Genomic DNA, 19,229 nt, shown 5'->3' with positions numbered 1-19,229 from the left:
ACACACACACACACACACACACACACACACACACACACACACACACAATCTATGGGATGAATCATTTCATCCAAGACATTTGTTTATTTGCAGATACATTCTATTTTGTGCAAAAACACAGTGTGGCCTCTTATAAATTCCAGCTTTTGGGATAAAACTAGCTTGATTACAGGTTAAAACTCAGATTCTGCTCAAAGCCCCACACCTCCAATTCAGTGTCTGACCTGAGATGTCACCTTTTGTATATTCCCATAACTTTGCCTGATTGTTAAGGGAGCACAGCACTTACATTGACTTAATAAACACTTTACATCCCGCCTAACACTGTTGGTCACCTGCAGAGATTTATCATCTGACACTCCACTTGCACCAGTTGTATGATCTTTTGATCTCTCTGCCTATAAACTCTGTGTCTGCGTGCCCTGCTCTCTCACTGCACCCGACGAAGGGACTGTGCTCCGAAAGTTTGTAAGATTCCAAATAAACCTGTTGGACTATTACCTAATGTCGTGAGACTTCTGACCTTTGTACCTAGTGTGAATCAAGAGTCAGTCATCTGTCTCTCTCTCAAATGAGAGAGCAGCCCTACGATCTGGTAGGACTATAGCAACTTTACATCAAGTGTGTATCAGTACTGTGACATCTGTAAAATATCTGTAAAATAAAAGCTGAAACAAAGTCATTAATTTGGGTGGCATAACCACCAATATGTCGGCTCACCAAAATAAGACATTTGATTGATACTTTTGACTACATATAATCAACAAAAAACAGGCAAGTGTGGGGGGAAAAATAACACAATTACCAGTTTTTTTTCCCTCAAATCGACCACTTGCATATTCACCAATGAATTATTTGATCAGACTTTGAAACTTCCTTCAGTACAATTTTGACATTGATTTGATCATTTACTGTTGGTGATGCCTGTGAGAGGTTGTCCCTGATATTGGACTGTTTTTCTTTTGGGACCTGGGCTAATTTTCTGCTGGACAGAATTTCTGAGTATTTCAAGGATAAGATGCATCATGGGCAGTTTTCATCCTGCTTTTGCAGAACCACTATGTTGAGAGGGCACTGCAGCAAAGAAAATCCGTAATCCTTTTCCTCATTTTTCTACAGATTGTTAACACATATGTTCTCCTCCTTTGCCTCTTATGATTGACATTGATAATTCTGAGAAAAGTTCTTAACGATATCCCTAAATAATGTGCGTCCATGTGTACGTGCACGCATGTGCGAACTGTTATCACTTTCGTTCTGTTCCTGTGAAACTACCACATCAAAAATGTACTGTGATAACAGGGATAAATGCAGAGAAGGAGGCAAGATCAAAAGCAAATGAAAATACTGTCATCTACTTTTCAACATTTTATGTTGTTGAACTAAAATACAAATGCCAATAAATTAAATAAATTTTGTTTGAGATACTGGTGATGGAGAGGAAGGGAAATTCAAGTTTACCTAAACCCAGCACAGAATTTTTAACAAACGGTTTGATACAGACTTCAGGTACTGTAGGCACAATTGCCCAGTTAATAGGTTGAACTATACCAAGAGTCTTGGCAGCAGTTAAAAACTATCATGAACACCGCTAGATCAGTGGCAGCTTTAACAAGCACCACAAATAATCGATGTGATAGGCTAAATAGGACAGAAATGCCCCCTACAATGGTGTAACAACTAAGGTTTTTGCTAAGGAATGGGGAATCAAACCTCAGTGATGTGTACTTCCAACATAAACAAGTACTGCAATAGAATGTTAATGGCAATGTGTAGATAAGTATAAGGGCACAATGTAAATACATAAATATCCAAGGCAAGAATTTTAGCAAGGGAACAATTAAGTTTCAAGCAGAGTTAAGCAGGTTAATCACTGGTAGATTTAATATGATCTGCAATTACTTTATTTCAATACGAGTAAAGTGCATGGTATTTAAAATCATGGTAAGATAATTTTGTCCAATTATTTTAAGAAAATCTCTGATAGGAATTTGTACTGATCAAAACTGAGACTTGGTGTATTTTGGTCAGAGCACAACCTTACTGCCAACAATGCTCTCTAAATTCTCAGTGATAAGCGCTACTTACACTCAACTGAGCTGTTTGGCAAATCCTTCCTTGGCCTTCCATCAATGGCCAATTCTTAGAGTAAATTTAGCATTAAATGCTTCAATTCAACCCTAGCCAACTTACTTCATCTCCTGACTAAAAGAACAGCATTATGATTTTGAGGGATGCCATTAACATAAGAAATTAAAAATTCCAATCATTAAAATAAGGAGTTACCCCATAAGCTTGCATATTTTGAACAAAACATTTTATTGTACAAGAACTAAATAAAGCCATCATTACTGACAACACTATTTTGTAAATCATTATTGCTTTGATCCAAAAGTACCAATTAGTACCCTACAAGCTCTTCAAGAATTCCCTTATCAGGTCACCAGACGCAAAACTTGAACTCTGATTTCTCTTCACAGATGCTGCCAGACCTGCTGAGCTTTTCCAACAATTTCTGTGTTTGTTTCTGATTTACAGCATTCACAGTTCTTTTGGTTTTTATTTAATATTCTCTTTTTCCAAGTTTGTTCCTACGACGTGTCTGTGAGAAACCACGCAAGTAAATTCAAAGAAATTTTTAAAATATGCATCAATCCATCCCCACGGCATATCCATATCCGAGGTAGGAAGTTCAATTGATTACTTTCCAGTCGCAAACCTGGCTTTGATCTAAAAAGCATATGGATACTTTTAAAAACTCTCCTCATTTACCAGCTGCATTATAATCCTCCTTCGAACTGGGAAAAATATGTTAATAACTTATGCCTCTAATGGGGTCAATTTTAACCTCACCAGACTTATTGGCTTCATTCAGAAGCTAAGAGAGGACTATATATTTGTTACAACAATAGAAAATGCTGGAGAAAATCAGTAGGTCTGGCAGCTTCTGAGGGGAGAGAAACAAAGTTAGCATTTTGATTGTTCTGAAGAAACAGTAAATGTTTCTCGCTTCACAGATGCTGCCACAAGGCTGTTGGGTTTTTCTAGCACTTTCTATTGTTCTTTCAGATTTCCATAATCTGAAATACTTTGCTTTTATGTACCATCTATAGGCTGTTTTCACACCTCCAGCTTTAACCCATTTAATTAAAGATCATCTATCCTTTGAACGTTAATTATTGTTTAGCTATTTACAGGTTTCTCAAATCCAAGTATTTTCCATTTCGTTACTTAATAATTCAACTCCCAAAACGTGTGAATCGTGAAATTAATTTTTTTTACAACACCAACAGATGCTAATAATTATGTACCACGATAAAGTGCATCAGTCTAGCACTGCTCATCTGAAAGCCTGATGTCATGTGGGATTAGCACTGCACGGACAAAATCTGACTATATTGTTTTTATTTCAATCCAGTCTCAAAAAAGTTATTGATCTTTTGTTGGGAAAGGATTCCACAGCATAGATCACTCAAAGTACCTTGTCAAAGCGATTGCTTACATTGTTTCAATCTAGACTGCAAATATTGGCAAATAATTGAAGCAAGGGGAGATCACTGGTGAATCTGATCATGATACTCAATGGTCCCACTTATGCTTCCACTTCAGTTTCTCAATGTTGCAAGCTGATCAGATTTTCTACTCTTTAAGCTGGGATAAGAAAAACTCTTTTCTCATTACCTTGTCTGAAATGTCATGTAATGTCTACTGTAATGTCATGATAAGGAGGTTGTGTACTCAGGGTGAGAATTTTCAAAATTGGTCTTCCTTGAAAATAAGACATAAAATGCAAAATATTTAAAAGAATGTTATGCCTACAACATAAAAGATATCATAAGGTACAATAAAACCACTAATTGTCTTGTCCAAGGATGATGATCATACTGATGAATGGCCCTAACCCACCTAATGTCTCTAATCTCTTTTTAGACCCCATGAAAATCAAATGGATCCCTTTAACCCTCAATCACCATCTTCGAAAGTCCTAATCTAGTTCCTCTTTAAAGGTATTGACTGACATAGAATTAACTACCCTTTGCAAGTAGTCTCTTCCACATATGGAAACAACAACTTTTAATTTGAATAACAGGCAGATTATAGCAATAGATCTGTTAAGCAGGTCTCTCTGAAAAAACTGCCTCAAAAAACATTTCAATCACAGTGTTTACTCTGTACACCCTGGCTTCTGTTCAGGGGCGCTCTCTCCTTCCTGCTGCTTTCTAACCGAGGTCAAAACAATTATATATGGAGCAACAGGGAATGGAAAAAAAAGCCCTATTTTTCATTGCTTTACTCCAGTCCTGAATCCAGACAGGAATGGAAACAGATGACAGAGTTTATAGCAACTGGCAAGCTGCCAGAAGTGGATGTGTGTGATGAATGGGTGAAAGTCATTCATTAGGAATGCTTTTACTAAATGGTTGCGCTGTAAGTTCTACATTTATGATGACTTGGCACTGGTTGGCATATGTTGTTTATTACATACAATAAAAGTCAAGAATAGACAGAAGATGTCCACATAACAGGCGGGAATTAAGTAAGATTTGTGATTCCAACTGTAGCAACTCGAGTGAATAATAATATTTAAAATATGGTTAATTGAGAATTACTTATCTTCAAATCAGCTGGAATTTTAAGTAAGTTGAATGCATTTAATTTGTCAAATTATTGAAGCAAATAGAAATATGAAACCAATCACTGAGAATAAAGGATGGAATTTTCTGGTCTGTATTGCATCGTTCACACCACAAAGAACATATAGACTAGAGTTTTACCAATGCAACAAGGGTAGATGTTTTGTTCAAATGAAACATTGAAGATCACGTGTAACATTTGATTAGAGGAATAATGTGTTCTGGGATGACAGATTCCTCTGTGGGCCAGGTGTAAGAGTATTCAGAGAGGTCAAAGTATGGCTAAAATGTGAACTACAGCATCACACTGCTGCAGAATGAAGCCTACTTTTAAACTTGGGACTGAAGAACATCGTTAGGTCAAAATGACAGGAGCTTTGTTTGTTTCTGATTGCCCACTGGGTCCCAAAATTGCCTTTACATCACTTTCATAAAAATTATTACGGATGTGGACAGCAGTGGATGGGCCAGCATTTACTGTTACTCCCCAGTTGCTCTGGAAAAGGTGACGGTGAACTGGCTTTTTCAACTGCTGCAGTCCTTAAGGTGTAGGACCTTTGGCAGTACTGTTAGGAAGGGAGCTCCTAGATTTTGACCTAGTGCCAGTGAATGGCTGACCATCTAATTCCCAGTCAGGATATGTGGATTGCAGGGGAAATCTCACATGCCAGTGTTCCCCTGTATCTACTACAGTTGTCCTTTTAGGTGATAGAGATCATGGATTTGGAAGATGCTATCATGGAGGCTTGGTGAGTTGCGGCAGTGCACCTTGGCACACTCTGCTGCCTCTGCATATCAGTGGAGAAGGTAGTGAATGTAGGTGGTATACAGGGTGCCAATCAGGTGGACTGCTTTATCCTCGGTGATGTCAAGATTCTTAAGTTCTGTTGGAGCTGAACCTATCCAGCAGCATTGCAACACACTCTTGACTTGTGCCTTGCAGACAGAGGAGAGGCACTGGGCAGAATTACTCATGGCAGAGTCCCTAGCTTTTGATTTACTATCATAACCACAGTATTTATTGAAGAAAGAAAAAGTAACAGGAATAGGCCAATCAACCCCTCCAGCCTGACTGGTCCAGTTCATTTCCATAGAAACATATAAAATAGGAGCAGGCGGCGGCCATTTGGCCCTCCGAGCCTGCTCCGCCATTCTTCACGATCATGGCTAATCGTCCAACTCAATAGCCGAATCCTGCTTTCTCCCCATAACCTTTGATCCCATTCACCCCAAGTGCTATATCTAGCCACCTCTTGAATACATTCAATGTTTTGGCATTGACTACTTCCTGTGGTAATGAATTCCACAGGCTCACCACTCTTTAGGTGAAGAAATGCCTCCTCATGTCCGTCCTAGATGGTCTACCCTGAATCCTCAGACTGTGATCCCTGGTTCTGGACACACCACCTGCCTGCATCTACTCTGCCCAGTCCTGTTAGAATTTTATAAGTCTCTATGAGCTTGCCCCTCATTCGTCTGAACTCCAGCGAAAACAATACCAACCTAGTCAATCTCTCCTCATACGTCAGTCCTGCCATCCCAGGAATCAGCCTGGTAAATCTTCGCTGCACTCCCTCGAGAGCAAGAGCATCCTTCCTCGGAAAAGGATACCAAAATTGCACACAGTATTCCAGGTGCGGTCACCAAGGCCCTGTACAACTGCAACAAAACACCCCTGTTCCTGTACTCAAAATCTCTTGCAATGAAGACCAACATACCATGTGCCTTCTTTACTGCCTGCTGTACCTGCTTATCTTCAGTGACTGGTGCACAAGGACAGCCAGGTCCTGCTGCACACTCCCCTCTCCCAGTTTACAGCCATTCAGGTAGTAATCTGCCTTAACATAACAAGGCGTAGAGCTGGATGAACACAGCAGGCCCAGCTGCATCAGAGGAGCAGGAAAGCTAACGTTTCGGGCCTGGACCCTTCTTCAGCATCTGCAGTTCCTACTATCTCTGAAGTAATCTGCCTTCTTGTTTTTGCTTCCAAAGTGAATAATCTCACATTTATCCCAATTATACTGTGTCTACCATTGATTTTCCCACTTACCCAACCTGTCCAGATCAGGCTGAAGGATCACTGCATCCTCGTCACAGCTCACTCTCCCACCCAACTCGGTATCATCGGCAAACTTGGAGAATTTACATTTTGTTCCCTCATCCAAATAATTAATATACACTGTGAATAGCTGGGGCCCCAGCACCAATTCCTGTAGCACCCCACTAGTTACTGCCTGCCAATTTGAAAAGGACCCATTAATTCCTACTCTTGGTTTCCTCTCTGCCAACCAGTTTCCTATCCATTTCAATACACATCTCCAATCCCATGTGCTTTCACCTTGCACATTAATCGCTTATGTGCAACTTTGTCAAATGTTTTCTGAAAGTCCAAATATTCTACATCAACTGGCTCCCCCTTGTCAACTCTACTAGTTACATCTTCATAGAATTCCAAAAGATTTGTCAAGCATGATTTCCCGTTCATAAATCCATGCTGACTCTATCTGATCCTGCCACTGGTTTCTAAATGCTCTGCTATAAAAACCTTGACAATGGATTTGAGAATTTTCCCCACTACGATGTTAGGCTCAAGTCTATAATTCCCTGTTTTCTCTCTACCTCCCTTTTTGAATATTGGAATGACATTAGCCACCCTCCAAGCTGCAGGGACTGTTCCAGAGTCAATGGTGATGACCAGCATGTCAATAATAGGGGATTCAGAAATGGTAATGCAATTGAACATTAAGGGGCAATGATTAGATTCTCTCTTATTGGAAATAGTCCTTGCCTGGCAATTGGTGTAGTGTGAATGTTACTTTTCACTTACGAACCCAGGCCTGGACATTGTCCAAATCTTGTCGTATATGGACACAGACTACTGAAGTAACTAAGGAGTTGTGAATATTATTGAACATTGTGCAAACATGAGTAAACATCCCCATTTTGGAATTCATGATGGAGGGTAGGTCTTTGATGAAGCTGTTGAAGATGGTTGGGTCTAGGGCGTTACTCGAGAGAAGCCCCTGCAGCAATGTCTCAGGAATAAACAATTGACCACCAACAACGACACAATGGGATCTTGTGGCTTTTCAGGTTTAGAGTACAGTGCATGCAAATTGCAAAATAAGAACACTGCCCTTACGAAAAATATTTGTAAAGCCTTTGTGGGGACCTTATTGAAGCGTACAAGATTCTTAGGGGACTTGAGAGGGTAGATGTGGACACATTGTGGTAGAATCTAGGGCCAAAGGGCATAATCTCAGAATAAGGGGTCGTCCCTTCAAGACAGAGATGAGGAGGAATATTTTCTCTGAAAGGGCAATAAATCTTTACTGTAGAGGGCTACAGAAGCCGGGTGTTTAGTATATTAAAAGGCAGATTGAAAATCTAGTCGATCAGTAGAGCAATTAAGGGCTATGAGGAAAGTGAAGTTGGAGATTACTAGCTCAGTCACAATCTTACTCAAGGGCACAGCAGACTCAAATGGGCTGAATGGCCCACTTCTGATCTTACATCTTATGGATTGGTGGTGAGAGGACAGAGAGTCGAGCCAATTATTATTTTAAATCAGAATTTTGAATTATCCATCAGAAAGTACAGGAGAGGCCCTTTGGCCCATTAAATCTACACTAGTCCCACTATCCAGCACTTGGCCCATGGACAAGTAGGGAGATGACCAAAATGCCCCCAATAGTGACCCTTAACTAAGGAAAACTGCTGCTTTCTATCCATCCTGTCCATGCCCTTCATAATCTTATACACCTCAACTAGGTCCTCGCTCAGCCTTCTCAATTTTATACTGTGGAAAAACATCTTAGTTCAGTCCACGTACAAGCATGAGCAATAGCAAAACCAAGTGTAAGCCATACAATTTCGAAACTTTTAACAGAGTTTTTCACTGGATACTCCAAATTTGGCAGCTGAAATCACTTTGACATTTTTTTTTCTGCCACTACAAATTAAGGTACTAGTGAAAACAAAGTCTGGCAAAGCCAAGTCATTTGGCTGTTTCCTCCCTCGTATTAAACATCAATATTGTAGCTGAAGCTGCTTTTAAAGCATTTTCTTGTGCTCTGAGCCTTCTAAGCAATGCCGCAGAAATAAATTGGTTAATGCAGCACTCACCCCAGAGGCAAACCTGGGATCTTGTGGCCTTTTAGGTTTAGACTAAAGTGCGTGTTGCTTTTACTGACTTAGACCACTGAGGGAGGTTTATTTTTAAAAGCCTCTATTTTGTACTTTTTATTTCCTTGGCCAGTTTTATTGTATCACACAGTGCAGCCAATTGAGTAGAAACTAATGCCTCCAAATGGCTGCAATAACAGCTGGCGAAGAAGATAGTAGGTTGCAGCTGGGAAGACGTTAACAAGAGCCACGCTGTTTGATCACAATAACCGTCTTTTTCTTTCTCATTTTTCTGACAATCTTTACTCTCCTCTCTGCCAACAGGCATTAACTTCTCTGAGGTCACAATTCCACAGTGGCTATGCACGTTCCAAATCACAGAGGTAATTTTTCATCTGTGGGTCTAGACAATGTTTGCTGAGAGTTATTTGACTGTTGGTGGGGGGCGGGGGGATGGTTTGTGAGAGGAGAAGGCAAAAGCAAGCCAACTACTGTTCTCATTTGAGCACTGCACAGTTTCAGATCTGAGCAGAGTTTGATCACTGATCACTGAGCACTGAGCAGGGATCAGTGGTGGGATCTTGTCGGGGTATTAGGCTTCTAGTCAGCTGACTGGAGAGGTGGTGAGAGGCTCACACTGGCTCTTCCAGGGATGGTCTGCCAGACCAATGACAATTAGGCAGCTGGCAAAGCCATTGGAGATATGTACCTGGGGCAGAGGTCTTGAATTCTGACAGCTGCTAGCCAATCAGAGGCCAACGCTCAGTTTCTTCATGGAAGCAGTTGTGGCTGCTGCTGTAAGAGCATCCCTGGGATCCACGGGCTGCACAGGACATTGGGAGTTGTGGGGAATGGGAACAGGGGGAGTATGGGGATGGAGATCAGAAACAAGGGTTGGGTTTTGCGGGGTGGGGTCGGGATGGGCAGTGCTGGATCCCACTGATTGACTGCTGTCCAAAACCTAGTCTCTCAATCAGCCACTAAATGCTATCACTGGGAAAAGACACTTCCAATCCTCATGTGGGAACACTGGCTAGATCTTTTATTTGAAATCAAGCAGAGTTGAGGGTCATTGTTGCATTACTCCCATAGCAACAGATTAATCTGGGTTTGCACTGCGCAGTGGCAAAATCTCAAGATTATGACGCCGCTGTTTCAATTGGTAATTCTAAAGCTGAGGAGATTCATATTCTAGAAGTTAAGAACTGAACAGACTAGGAAAGTAGAAATCATTGCTTTGCTCTTCAATATCTCTGCTTGGAAAGCCATTTTTCTTATTTCATTAACTCTAAATCAAGCCAATTACCTGGCATTACCCATCTGCAACAAGCAATTATGAGGGTTTCCAATATGAGCCTTTTAGGACTCTTGTGGTACAGTGGCCATGTCACTAACTTTAAGGCAGAAGGCCTGGGTTCAAGTCCTATCTGCTCTAGAGTTGTGTCATAACATCTCTGAACAGGTTGATTAAATATACTTACCATAATTGCCTGGATGGTATTCTGAAAGACATCCAATGTAAGCCTTTAACTAAGTGGTAATGGAAATCTGAGAGACGGAGCTGGTTCCTTCCCTAGCTAAAGTTGCTTCAGTTCTGGAAGCATGCCCCTAATTACTATTCTGTGGATTGCCTGGAAGTAGGGCAAGAGCCAATTTGCAATGACACTTATTTATAAGTACAAAGGAACACTGGAATGGGAAGAGGCCATTCAGCCCATCAAAAGTCTGCTCAGACATTCAATTAGATCATGGTTGACCATCTACCTCAATGTCACTTTCTTGCACTATCTCCGTATCATTTGATGTTATTAGTCTCTGTCAATTTATGACTCGAACACGGTCAAAGATTGAGCTTCCATATGTCTTTCAGGTAGAGAATTTCAAAGATTCACTCCCCTCTGAGTGAATAAATTCTTCCACATCCCAGTTTTAAACAGCCCACTTCTTATCCTGAGATCATGCTTCCTAGTTTTATGCTCCTCAGTCAGGGCTAACATCTCATCCACATCCACTCTCTCACGCCTTGCACAATCTTCATAAATTTCAATGAGGATGCCCTTCATTCTGTGAAATTCTAGAGAATCCAGTCCCAGTTTCCTCAATCTCCACTCATAAAACAATTCTGACATTCTAGCGATTAATCTGGTGAATCTCTGCTGCACTTTCTCTATGCTTAGTATATCCCTCCTTAAATAAGGGGACCAAAACTGTACACGATACTCCAGTATTAGGGACTCATGAACAAAGACACTCAGACCCACGTGGATGTTCACATTTCCTAACCTTCCACCACTCAAGAAATATTCTTTCACTTTTTCTTGTGACAAAGTGAATAACTTCATATTTATTGACATCGACCATATTCTAGCCCATCCACTTAACTTACCCAAGTCTTCCTGAAGCCCTTGAACATTCTGCTATCAACTTTTACTCCCATCCAGTTTGGCATCATCAACGAATGTGGAATAATAATATCTGGTTCCCGTATACAAATCATTTATATAGACTGTGAACAAACGGGGACATGTTACTGAACTTTGTGATACTCCACCAGTACCATTTTGCCATCCTAAGAATGATCCGTCTATTCTTACTCTCTACTTTGTGTCTAATCAATTTTCAAAATATACTAGAATATTTGCCTGATCCCACGCTCTCTAATTTTACTTATAATCTCCTGTGTGAAATCTTATCAAAGCTTCTGAGAATCCAAATACACCACATCCACTGGTTCATTTTCAGCTTTGTTATTAGGAATATCCTCAGAAAACTCCAATAAGCTTGTCAAACACGAATGCCTTTCATATGTCCATGTTGGCTCTGCCAGTTTGATTATTCTTTTCTAAATATCCAGTCATTGTATCTTTTATAGAAGGTTCAAACATATTTCACAACTACTGAAAATTAACAGAACAGTTCTCCATTCTCCCTTCCTAAATAGTGACATAATATTTTCTATATTCCACTCCACTGGAATCTTAGAATTCTGAAAGATATCGATCAATGCTCGTACTCTCTCTCAAGCTGCATCCTGCAATACACTTGGATGGAGCTCATCTCCTCCAGTTATCAAACTTTACTCAAGTCAACCATTCAAGAACTCACTCTTTAACAATACCATTTTCATTTGGGTGTTCAGTTTCACTAGTCCTTTGGTCACCTAGAACTTCTTAGGAGATTTTCTGCATTGTCTTCAGATGTCAAACGCTTGGTTCTCTGCCATATTCCTGTTGTCCATTACGGATGCTCCTTTCCCACCTGGTAATGGGTTCACATTTGTCCTAACTAACCTTTTCCTTTTCACATGCTGAAAGCAACTTTTATAGTACACATTTATGTTCCTCACTAGATTGCATTCATATTCTCTTCCTCCTTTCTTAATCATTTTCTTAGTCCTCTTTGATGAGTTCTAAATTGCTCCCAATTCATAGGTTTACCACTTCTTTGCAGTCTTGAAAAGTCACCTCCTTTGATCTAATAGAATTTTTACCTTTCTTCATTAACCATGATTGATTTTTCTTTCCTTTTTGGCGTCTGTGCCTTTGAGGAATGTATATATAATTATAGACTATGTAGTATTTCTTTAAATACTTTGGCTGTCTCCAATAAAATCTTTTGGTACATTTGCCAATCCACCACCGCCAACTTGTCTCTCATGCCTTCGTTCTGTTCTTTAGATTTGAAACACTAGCTTCAGAATGAAAATTCAAGTTCAAACATAATGCACAATTGGATCACTATTGTGGTCACTATTTCCCAAAGACCCCTTTACAACAAATTTATTAGTCAGCCCTCTCTCATTGCACAACACTAAACCCAAAACAGCCTAACCGCACTAGTACCTCAATGTACTGCTTCAGGAACCCATCTCATTGGCACTCCAGGAATTTTTCCTCCATAGTATTAATGCTCAATCTATGCTTTAACTGAAGTCACCCATTATCCACATTCTATGCATCTCTAATTTCCTATCTCATGGCGCGCCCAACATTACCTCTACAATTTGGTGGGCTGTTAACAACTCTAACCAATATTTGTTGTCCCTTGATGTTTCTTAACTCCACCCAAAGTGATTCATTATCTTGATCCTTCAATCAAAGATCCTCTCTTATTAAAGTACACGTCTTGCCCCTTACTTACAGTGTTAGCCCATTTCCTCCTTGTTTATGCCTTATCCTCTTGAATAGTTTTAGCCATTCAGTTCCCAATCTTGGTCTCGCTTTATGGCAATTAAATCTCCCCCCATTTACCTCAAATTTTGCATTCAAATGATCAACCATTCTGCAAATGCTAAGTACCTTTAACTTTGCTTTATAAGCATTATTCTTGATTCTAACCCTATTTGATGCTTGTCTATTAATCTGTTTTGTCTTTGGTTCCTAATTTGCATGAAGTGAAGCAGATGGTACCTGAAAGCACCTCACAAAAGGATTCAGCACGTGCTAACGGAAGGTGTGAAGTGGTGACCAGTCAACCAACATGACCTGGCCACTTCAACTAATCTAGAAATTGTTCTGTTACAGTTAACCAGATTGAACACACTTGAAATTTTCTTCAAAACCATATACTACCAAATAACAGCTCAATGACTACAAAGCTAAATAAAGTTTGGTTATTGTTGAGCAAGCAGGAACTGAAATACTGCTTCTTTCTTCCTCCAGGCGAATTAACACCTTTGTAGCAATATAACCGTGTACAGTGACCCTAGAGCGAGTACTTGAAGAGAACAGCATCAGTATTTGCTGAGTGCAGCTGTGGTTCAAATATTCATTCCTGCACCAGATGGTACACATTAAGGAGGAGGCCTGATGAAATATGATTTTCAGCTGAAGGAAATTGGAAGTAATTTCTTAGAATTATTATTGATATTCTCATGCGTCAGTAAATTATATTTTCAGCAAATATAGCATAAAGTTTGTATACAATTTCATTCAGTTCAAATTTAGAACTTAGACCCGGTCATTAGAGAAAGCATGAATGATTTTCCTGCAGTTGCTCAGGGTTGCCTTCATAGATTTGCAACGAAAATCACACATTAGCTTCTGGTCATAAAAAATATCAAATACATGGCAAGCTCATCAACATTTGTCAGAAGTAAATTAATACTTCAGGTGTAGACCCTCCACAATATTATCTGAAAACTCTACAATGGGGCCTGAACCTGTCTCTTTCCAGAAGATGACCAATATTGCTGCATGTTTTTCAATGTTTATTTTTGTTTTAATCTCCAAATTCTAACGTACAGTTTTTTAAAAATAAAAAATCATCAACCAATTTACAGGATAATTGGTTACCTACCTCTACTTCTACAAATTCGTTTAACTTCTTGCAAGTTGCAGAAAATGTTTCTGTTGTTCCAAACTCAAAATACCATAGTTTGTTCTTCATTCTGAAATTAATATAAAGAAACACAACGGTTCACATAAAAGTCAAACTGATATGATTGAACAGAACAAGTTTGAGAAATCTTCCCTGTATGCTTTATTATTACACTTGTAACAAATGATTGCAACAGCTAATACTTGATCAATAGCAACAACAGCAGCAGAGAGAAAGCAATCAGAAAGACTATTCCTTGCTCATCACTGACCAAAGTGAAAGCAGCCAAGGACAATGAGTCAGTCATCACTTGTGATACAGAATAATGATCAGTAGTAGCAAATTGAACCTATTTAGCGCCCCTTTATTCTGAGACTATGCCCTCTGGTCCTACACTCTCCCACAAGGGAAAACATGCCCTCAGGATTTACCATGTCAAGTCCCTTTTCCAACCTTTTCATAAGACAATCCTTCCATACCTGGTACCATCCTAGTGAACCTTCTCTGAACTGTTTATGATGAAATGGTATCTTTCCTTGAATAGGGGGACCTAAAGTGCTAACAGTGCTCCAAATGTGGTCTCACTAGCACCTTGTACAGTTGCAGTAAGACTTCTCTACTCTAATACTCCAACCCTCTTGAAATAAAGACCAACATTCCATTAAACTTCCTGATGGAATCCTGTTCAGCTACTGAGGGATAAACTTCGAATTTTGGTTGCGTCTGATGGTTTGAAACTCCCTGGAGCCCTAATGGAAAGGAGCATGAACTTGTATCATTCATATGCAGCCATGCTGAATTGTACCAAGTGTGTCTGGGTCCAGATTACTCTCCTCCACCTCCATTAGGAATGGATTGCTACTTTGGAGTACATAATATGGGAAATACTTGTATTGAATATGGAGTTGCTAAGTAAAATTCTGTAAACAACAATTATTTATATTTTAAACTGAACATTGTGCTTTAATATGCACCAACTCACTGAAAAATAATAAAAAAGCAATGCACTTCAAGGATATTTTCAGTGAGGCATCTTATTAATGTGATGTAGAATTTAGATGAAACGTATTAAATTGATTAGTTTAGTAAAATAAAGCCAAAGTGGAAACACTTAGCAAAGCAAACAGAAATAAGATGCACTCTGCATTTTCTTTCTCTTTGAAGACTTTATGCCATTATCTAGATGCACGTACATATGCTAAATTATAGTCTACTCTTTTTATACCTGTCATGGTTCCAAACTCTGCGATATGCTAATAGGTGGGTACAGTCAGCTTAATGTGAGGCTCGAGGTTCTGATAATGCTTTTGAAATCAGCCCTTCAATGTCAACGTACTTCACAAATGGTGTAGTCACATTATTGTTAATAAATCACACAAATTCCATACGTCTGACTCCTGATAACTTGTGACGCCAAAAATAAAAATCAGTGTTCTGTGTAGGTGGTAAAGCAAAAACATGAGCAAAATACCAATACTAATAAACCAAAACACTGATACTGATCAAACAAAATGCTAATAATGATAACATACATATTTATGAATATCCTATAAAAACTTTAATGTTTAACCCAACCAACAGAATTTACATCTCAAAATGAAGATTAAACACTGCATATATTAATCTTTAAACCTAATATACAAAATTTTTTGATCTCAAGTTACTGTGAAAGGTTATTTGGAATTTCTCCTTGCGTTTGGATTATTGTTTACTCGAAATAATGGGTCAAAAATAAAATTATACATGGCTTGTAAATGCTATGGAGACGATTATTTGTATACAATTCTTTTTGATGTGTCAATTTGGATTATTATATTCCACTTCCAACCTGGTAAAGTGTTCCAAATTGCTTCTCTAAATGAGTTTTTTAGAGCTTCTTTATCAGTGTCTTTTTTTGCTGTTCTCAGGAAGGAGATCAGCCAAAAGGTCAAGAAAGTGGGGAAAAAAAAAGCACAAATGATTCACAAGAGGTCATCAACTAGAAACGTTAACTCTATTTCACTCTCCACAGATGTACCAGACTTGCTGAACATTTCCAGTATTTCCTGCTTTAATTTCAGAAGCCAACCTACACAATGTTATGCTTCTCTATTAGGGGATACAGCACGTGTCCAAGGTATTGAATTTCTGTTGGGGTCCAAATGCAATGTCTTCTTAATATTTATTTGGAAGATGCCAGGCAACTAACCAGGAGTATGTGTGAACAGTTGAAACTGGAGGTGACAATGTGCAACATGAAGATTTCAGGACAGATGTGCTGAGGCAATGGGTGAGAACAACATGAGGGATGGGAAGAGAATCCACTGTTGCAGACGTTCTGCTTATGAGTGGATAGTTAAGAATGGAATGGAAGTGAGGAGAATTCCAGTGAGCTGCGCAGAAGAGGAAATAAACTGAAGGAGAATAACACTAATGAAGTGTGTCAAACTCCAGAGAGATTTAAAGGGGAATAAGAAGTTGCAATGTACCACAGTTGCCAGCAATGCTGTGGCAGGGACAGAAGCTTGATTGGAAAGATTGAAAAGTGGAGTTGTGGGAAAGATGAGTTGTGCTCTGGTGTACAGGAGGTATCGTAGGGGGCTGAGGACAAATCTTCGGGGGCTCCAGTGTTGAGTGTTATTGTGGAGGAGGTGCAGTTACCTATCCTCACTAATTGCTGTCTATGGGTCAGAAAGCTGAGGATCCACTTGCAGCGGGAGGAGCAGAGGCCAAGGTCATACAGTTTTGAGATCAGTCAGGAGGAGATAATGGTGTCAAAGGCAGAGCTGCAGTCAATTAGCAGGAGTCTGACATAGGTATCTTTGTTGTCTAGATATTCCAGGGATGAGTGCAGGGCTAGGGATATGGCATCTGCTGTGAACCTGTTACAGTGGTAGGCAAATTACAGGGGATCAAGGTGGGCTGGGAGACTAGAGTTGATGTGGGCCACGACCAGCCTCACGAAGCACTTCATGACTACTGAGATCAGAGCCACTGGGCGATAGTCAACAAAGCACATTGCATGTGCTTTCTTAGGTTTGGGTATGATGGTGGTCTTCTTGAAGCAGATGGGGACTTCAGCTTGTAACCTGTATGCCTCTGTCGAAGTCTTTTTGATCTGTATATCCTTGCTTAATATGATCTGCCTACACTACTTATAAGCAAAGCTTTTCACTGTACTTGGGTACACGTGACAATAAAATCAATCAACACACTCAAGAACTTTGAAGACTGCAGGTGAAACAGTAGTTTCACGGACAGACGAGGTGAGATTTGGAGACAGTTCAGAAAAGAGGAGGGGGAAATATCTAAAGAGAGGCAAGCGTTCACAATATTACACAGTGTGACAGTCAGGAAAATATGATGGGTATACATCAGTTTGGTGAGAATTGGATTTTTAAAAAAATTAATTGATGTGATGTGGGTGTTGCTGGCTAGGCCCGTATTTATTGCCTACCCCTAGCTGCCCTTGAGAAGCTTGTGGCGAGCCGTTTTCTTGAACTGCTGTGGTCCATGTGGTGTAGATACATCCACAATGTGGTTAAGGAAGGAATTCTATGATTTTGATTCTGTGACACTGAAGGAGTGGCCAAAAAGTTCCAATCAGGATGGTGAGTAGCTTGAAGAACAACTTGCAGGTGAAGGTGTTCCCATGTATCTACTGTACTTGGCCTTCTAGATGCTAATGGTCATGGGTTTGGAAGGAACAGTGTTGGAGCCTTGGTGAACTTCTGCAGGGCATCTTGTAGATTGTACATAATGCTACCACTGAGTGTCAATGGTGGAGCGCGTGAATGTTTGTGGATATGGTGACAATCAAGCCAGCTCCTTTCTCTGGAGGGATGCTATCTGAAATAACTCCAGAGAGGCCGGTATCCCATCACCAACACACCCTTTATTTAAATGTGGAGAGTCCTTGACATTGATCCAGCTTCCTCAGAACCAGCTGTCAGAGTAAACAGAATCTCTGACACTCCTGTTTCTACCTGTCAGCCAGTGTTCCCTGAATGGACCAGACTACCAGCCCCAGTCAGGGAACTCATTCTATGAGGTCCACCTGGTTGATCTCATTACAATCACTACATTATTGAGTGTTGATGGACCTGCATTCTTCCATGTCAGTGGGGAGTATTCTATCACACTCCTGACTTATGCTTTGTAGATGTTGGGCAGGCTTTGGGGAGTTTGGATATCCTTCACTGCAGGATTCCTAGCCTCTGTCCTGCTCAAGTAGCCACAGTATTTACATGGCTAGTCCAGTTCGGTTTCTGGTCAACGTTAACCACTAGGGTGTTGATAGTGGGGAAATTCGCTGATGGCAATTCCATTGAATGTCAAAGCATGATTATTAGATGTTTTCCTGTTAGAGAATGTCATTGCCCAGCACTTGTGTGCTGTGAATGTTAGTTGCCACTTGTCGGCCCAAACATGGATATTGGCCAGGTCTTGCTGCATTTGGACATGGACTACTTCAGTATCTGATAATTCGCGAATATTGCTTGATACAGTGCAAACTTGGCAAATATCCCCATTCCTGGTCTCATGATGGACAGAAGGTCCCTGATGAAGCAGCTGAAGACAGTTGGGCTAAGGACACAACCCTGAAGAAATCCTGTGGAGATGTCTAGAGATAAAATGACTGACTTCCAACAACCACAACCATTTTCCCTTGTGCAAGGTATGACTCCAACAAACAGAGAGGTTCCAAGGAATCAAAGGAGCAGGAGGATGAACAAAGGTTGGTATGGGTGGTGGGGGGGTGGGAGAAGCATCTGAGGAAGCTGGCTGGATAATCTTGATTATAGTAACAAAGAAATCTATGGGTTCTTTAGCTGGGGAAGGGGCTTTAAGGAGGCAATGTATAGTGGGGGTAAAAAAAAACAGGTGTGTATCCATGCTGTCTACTGATCTGTGATATTAGAGCTAAAAATATTTTAAATACTATATTTGGACGTCAATGCAGACTTTCCCTATTTAAGATCAATTATAACATTTGCGCAAGTTCACTTAACCTGTTTAATCACAGGCTAAACACATCATTTATATATAGCTTTAAGTTCATATGAATTTAATATAACCTTAGCAGATGTTTGTTTCACATTTCTGAATAGGATTTTTCGCATTATAATTTTATTGACAAAAAGTAAGCCAAAAAATGCTGTTGCCTCTGTA

General features: G+C 40.0%; 1 protein-coding gene across 5 annotated transcripts in view; it reads right to left on the bottom strand.

Annotated features, from left to right (window-relative positions):
• Positions 1-19,229, bottom strand: part of LOC109915947 (diacylglycerol kinase beta) — a 409,322-nt gene that overhangs the window by 81,444 nt on the left and 308,649 nt on the right. For all 5 annotated transcript variants that reach the window (XM_048599394.1, XM_048599389.1, XM_048599391.1 and 2 more), the window contains one exon: positions 14,058-14,148. In XM_048599394.1, coding sequence (XP_048455351.1) covers positions 14,058-14,148 — 91 coding nt within the window. The remainder of the gene's footprint in view (positions 1-14,057; positions 14,149-19,229) is intronic.

Source organism: Rhincodon typus, chromosome 7, assembly GCF_021869965.1.
Source record: "Rhincodon typus isolate 14 chromosome 7, sRhiTyp1.1, whole genome shotgun sequence".
Lineage (NCBI taxonomy): Eukaryota > Metazoa > Chordata > Chondrichthyes > Orectolobiformes > Rhincodontidae > Rhincodon > Rhincodon typus.
Note: the sequence above shows the minus strand (reverse complement) of the source record. Positions and strands in the feature narration are given on the sequence as shown.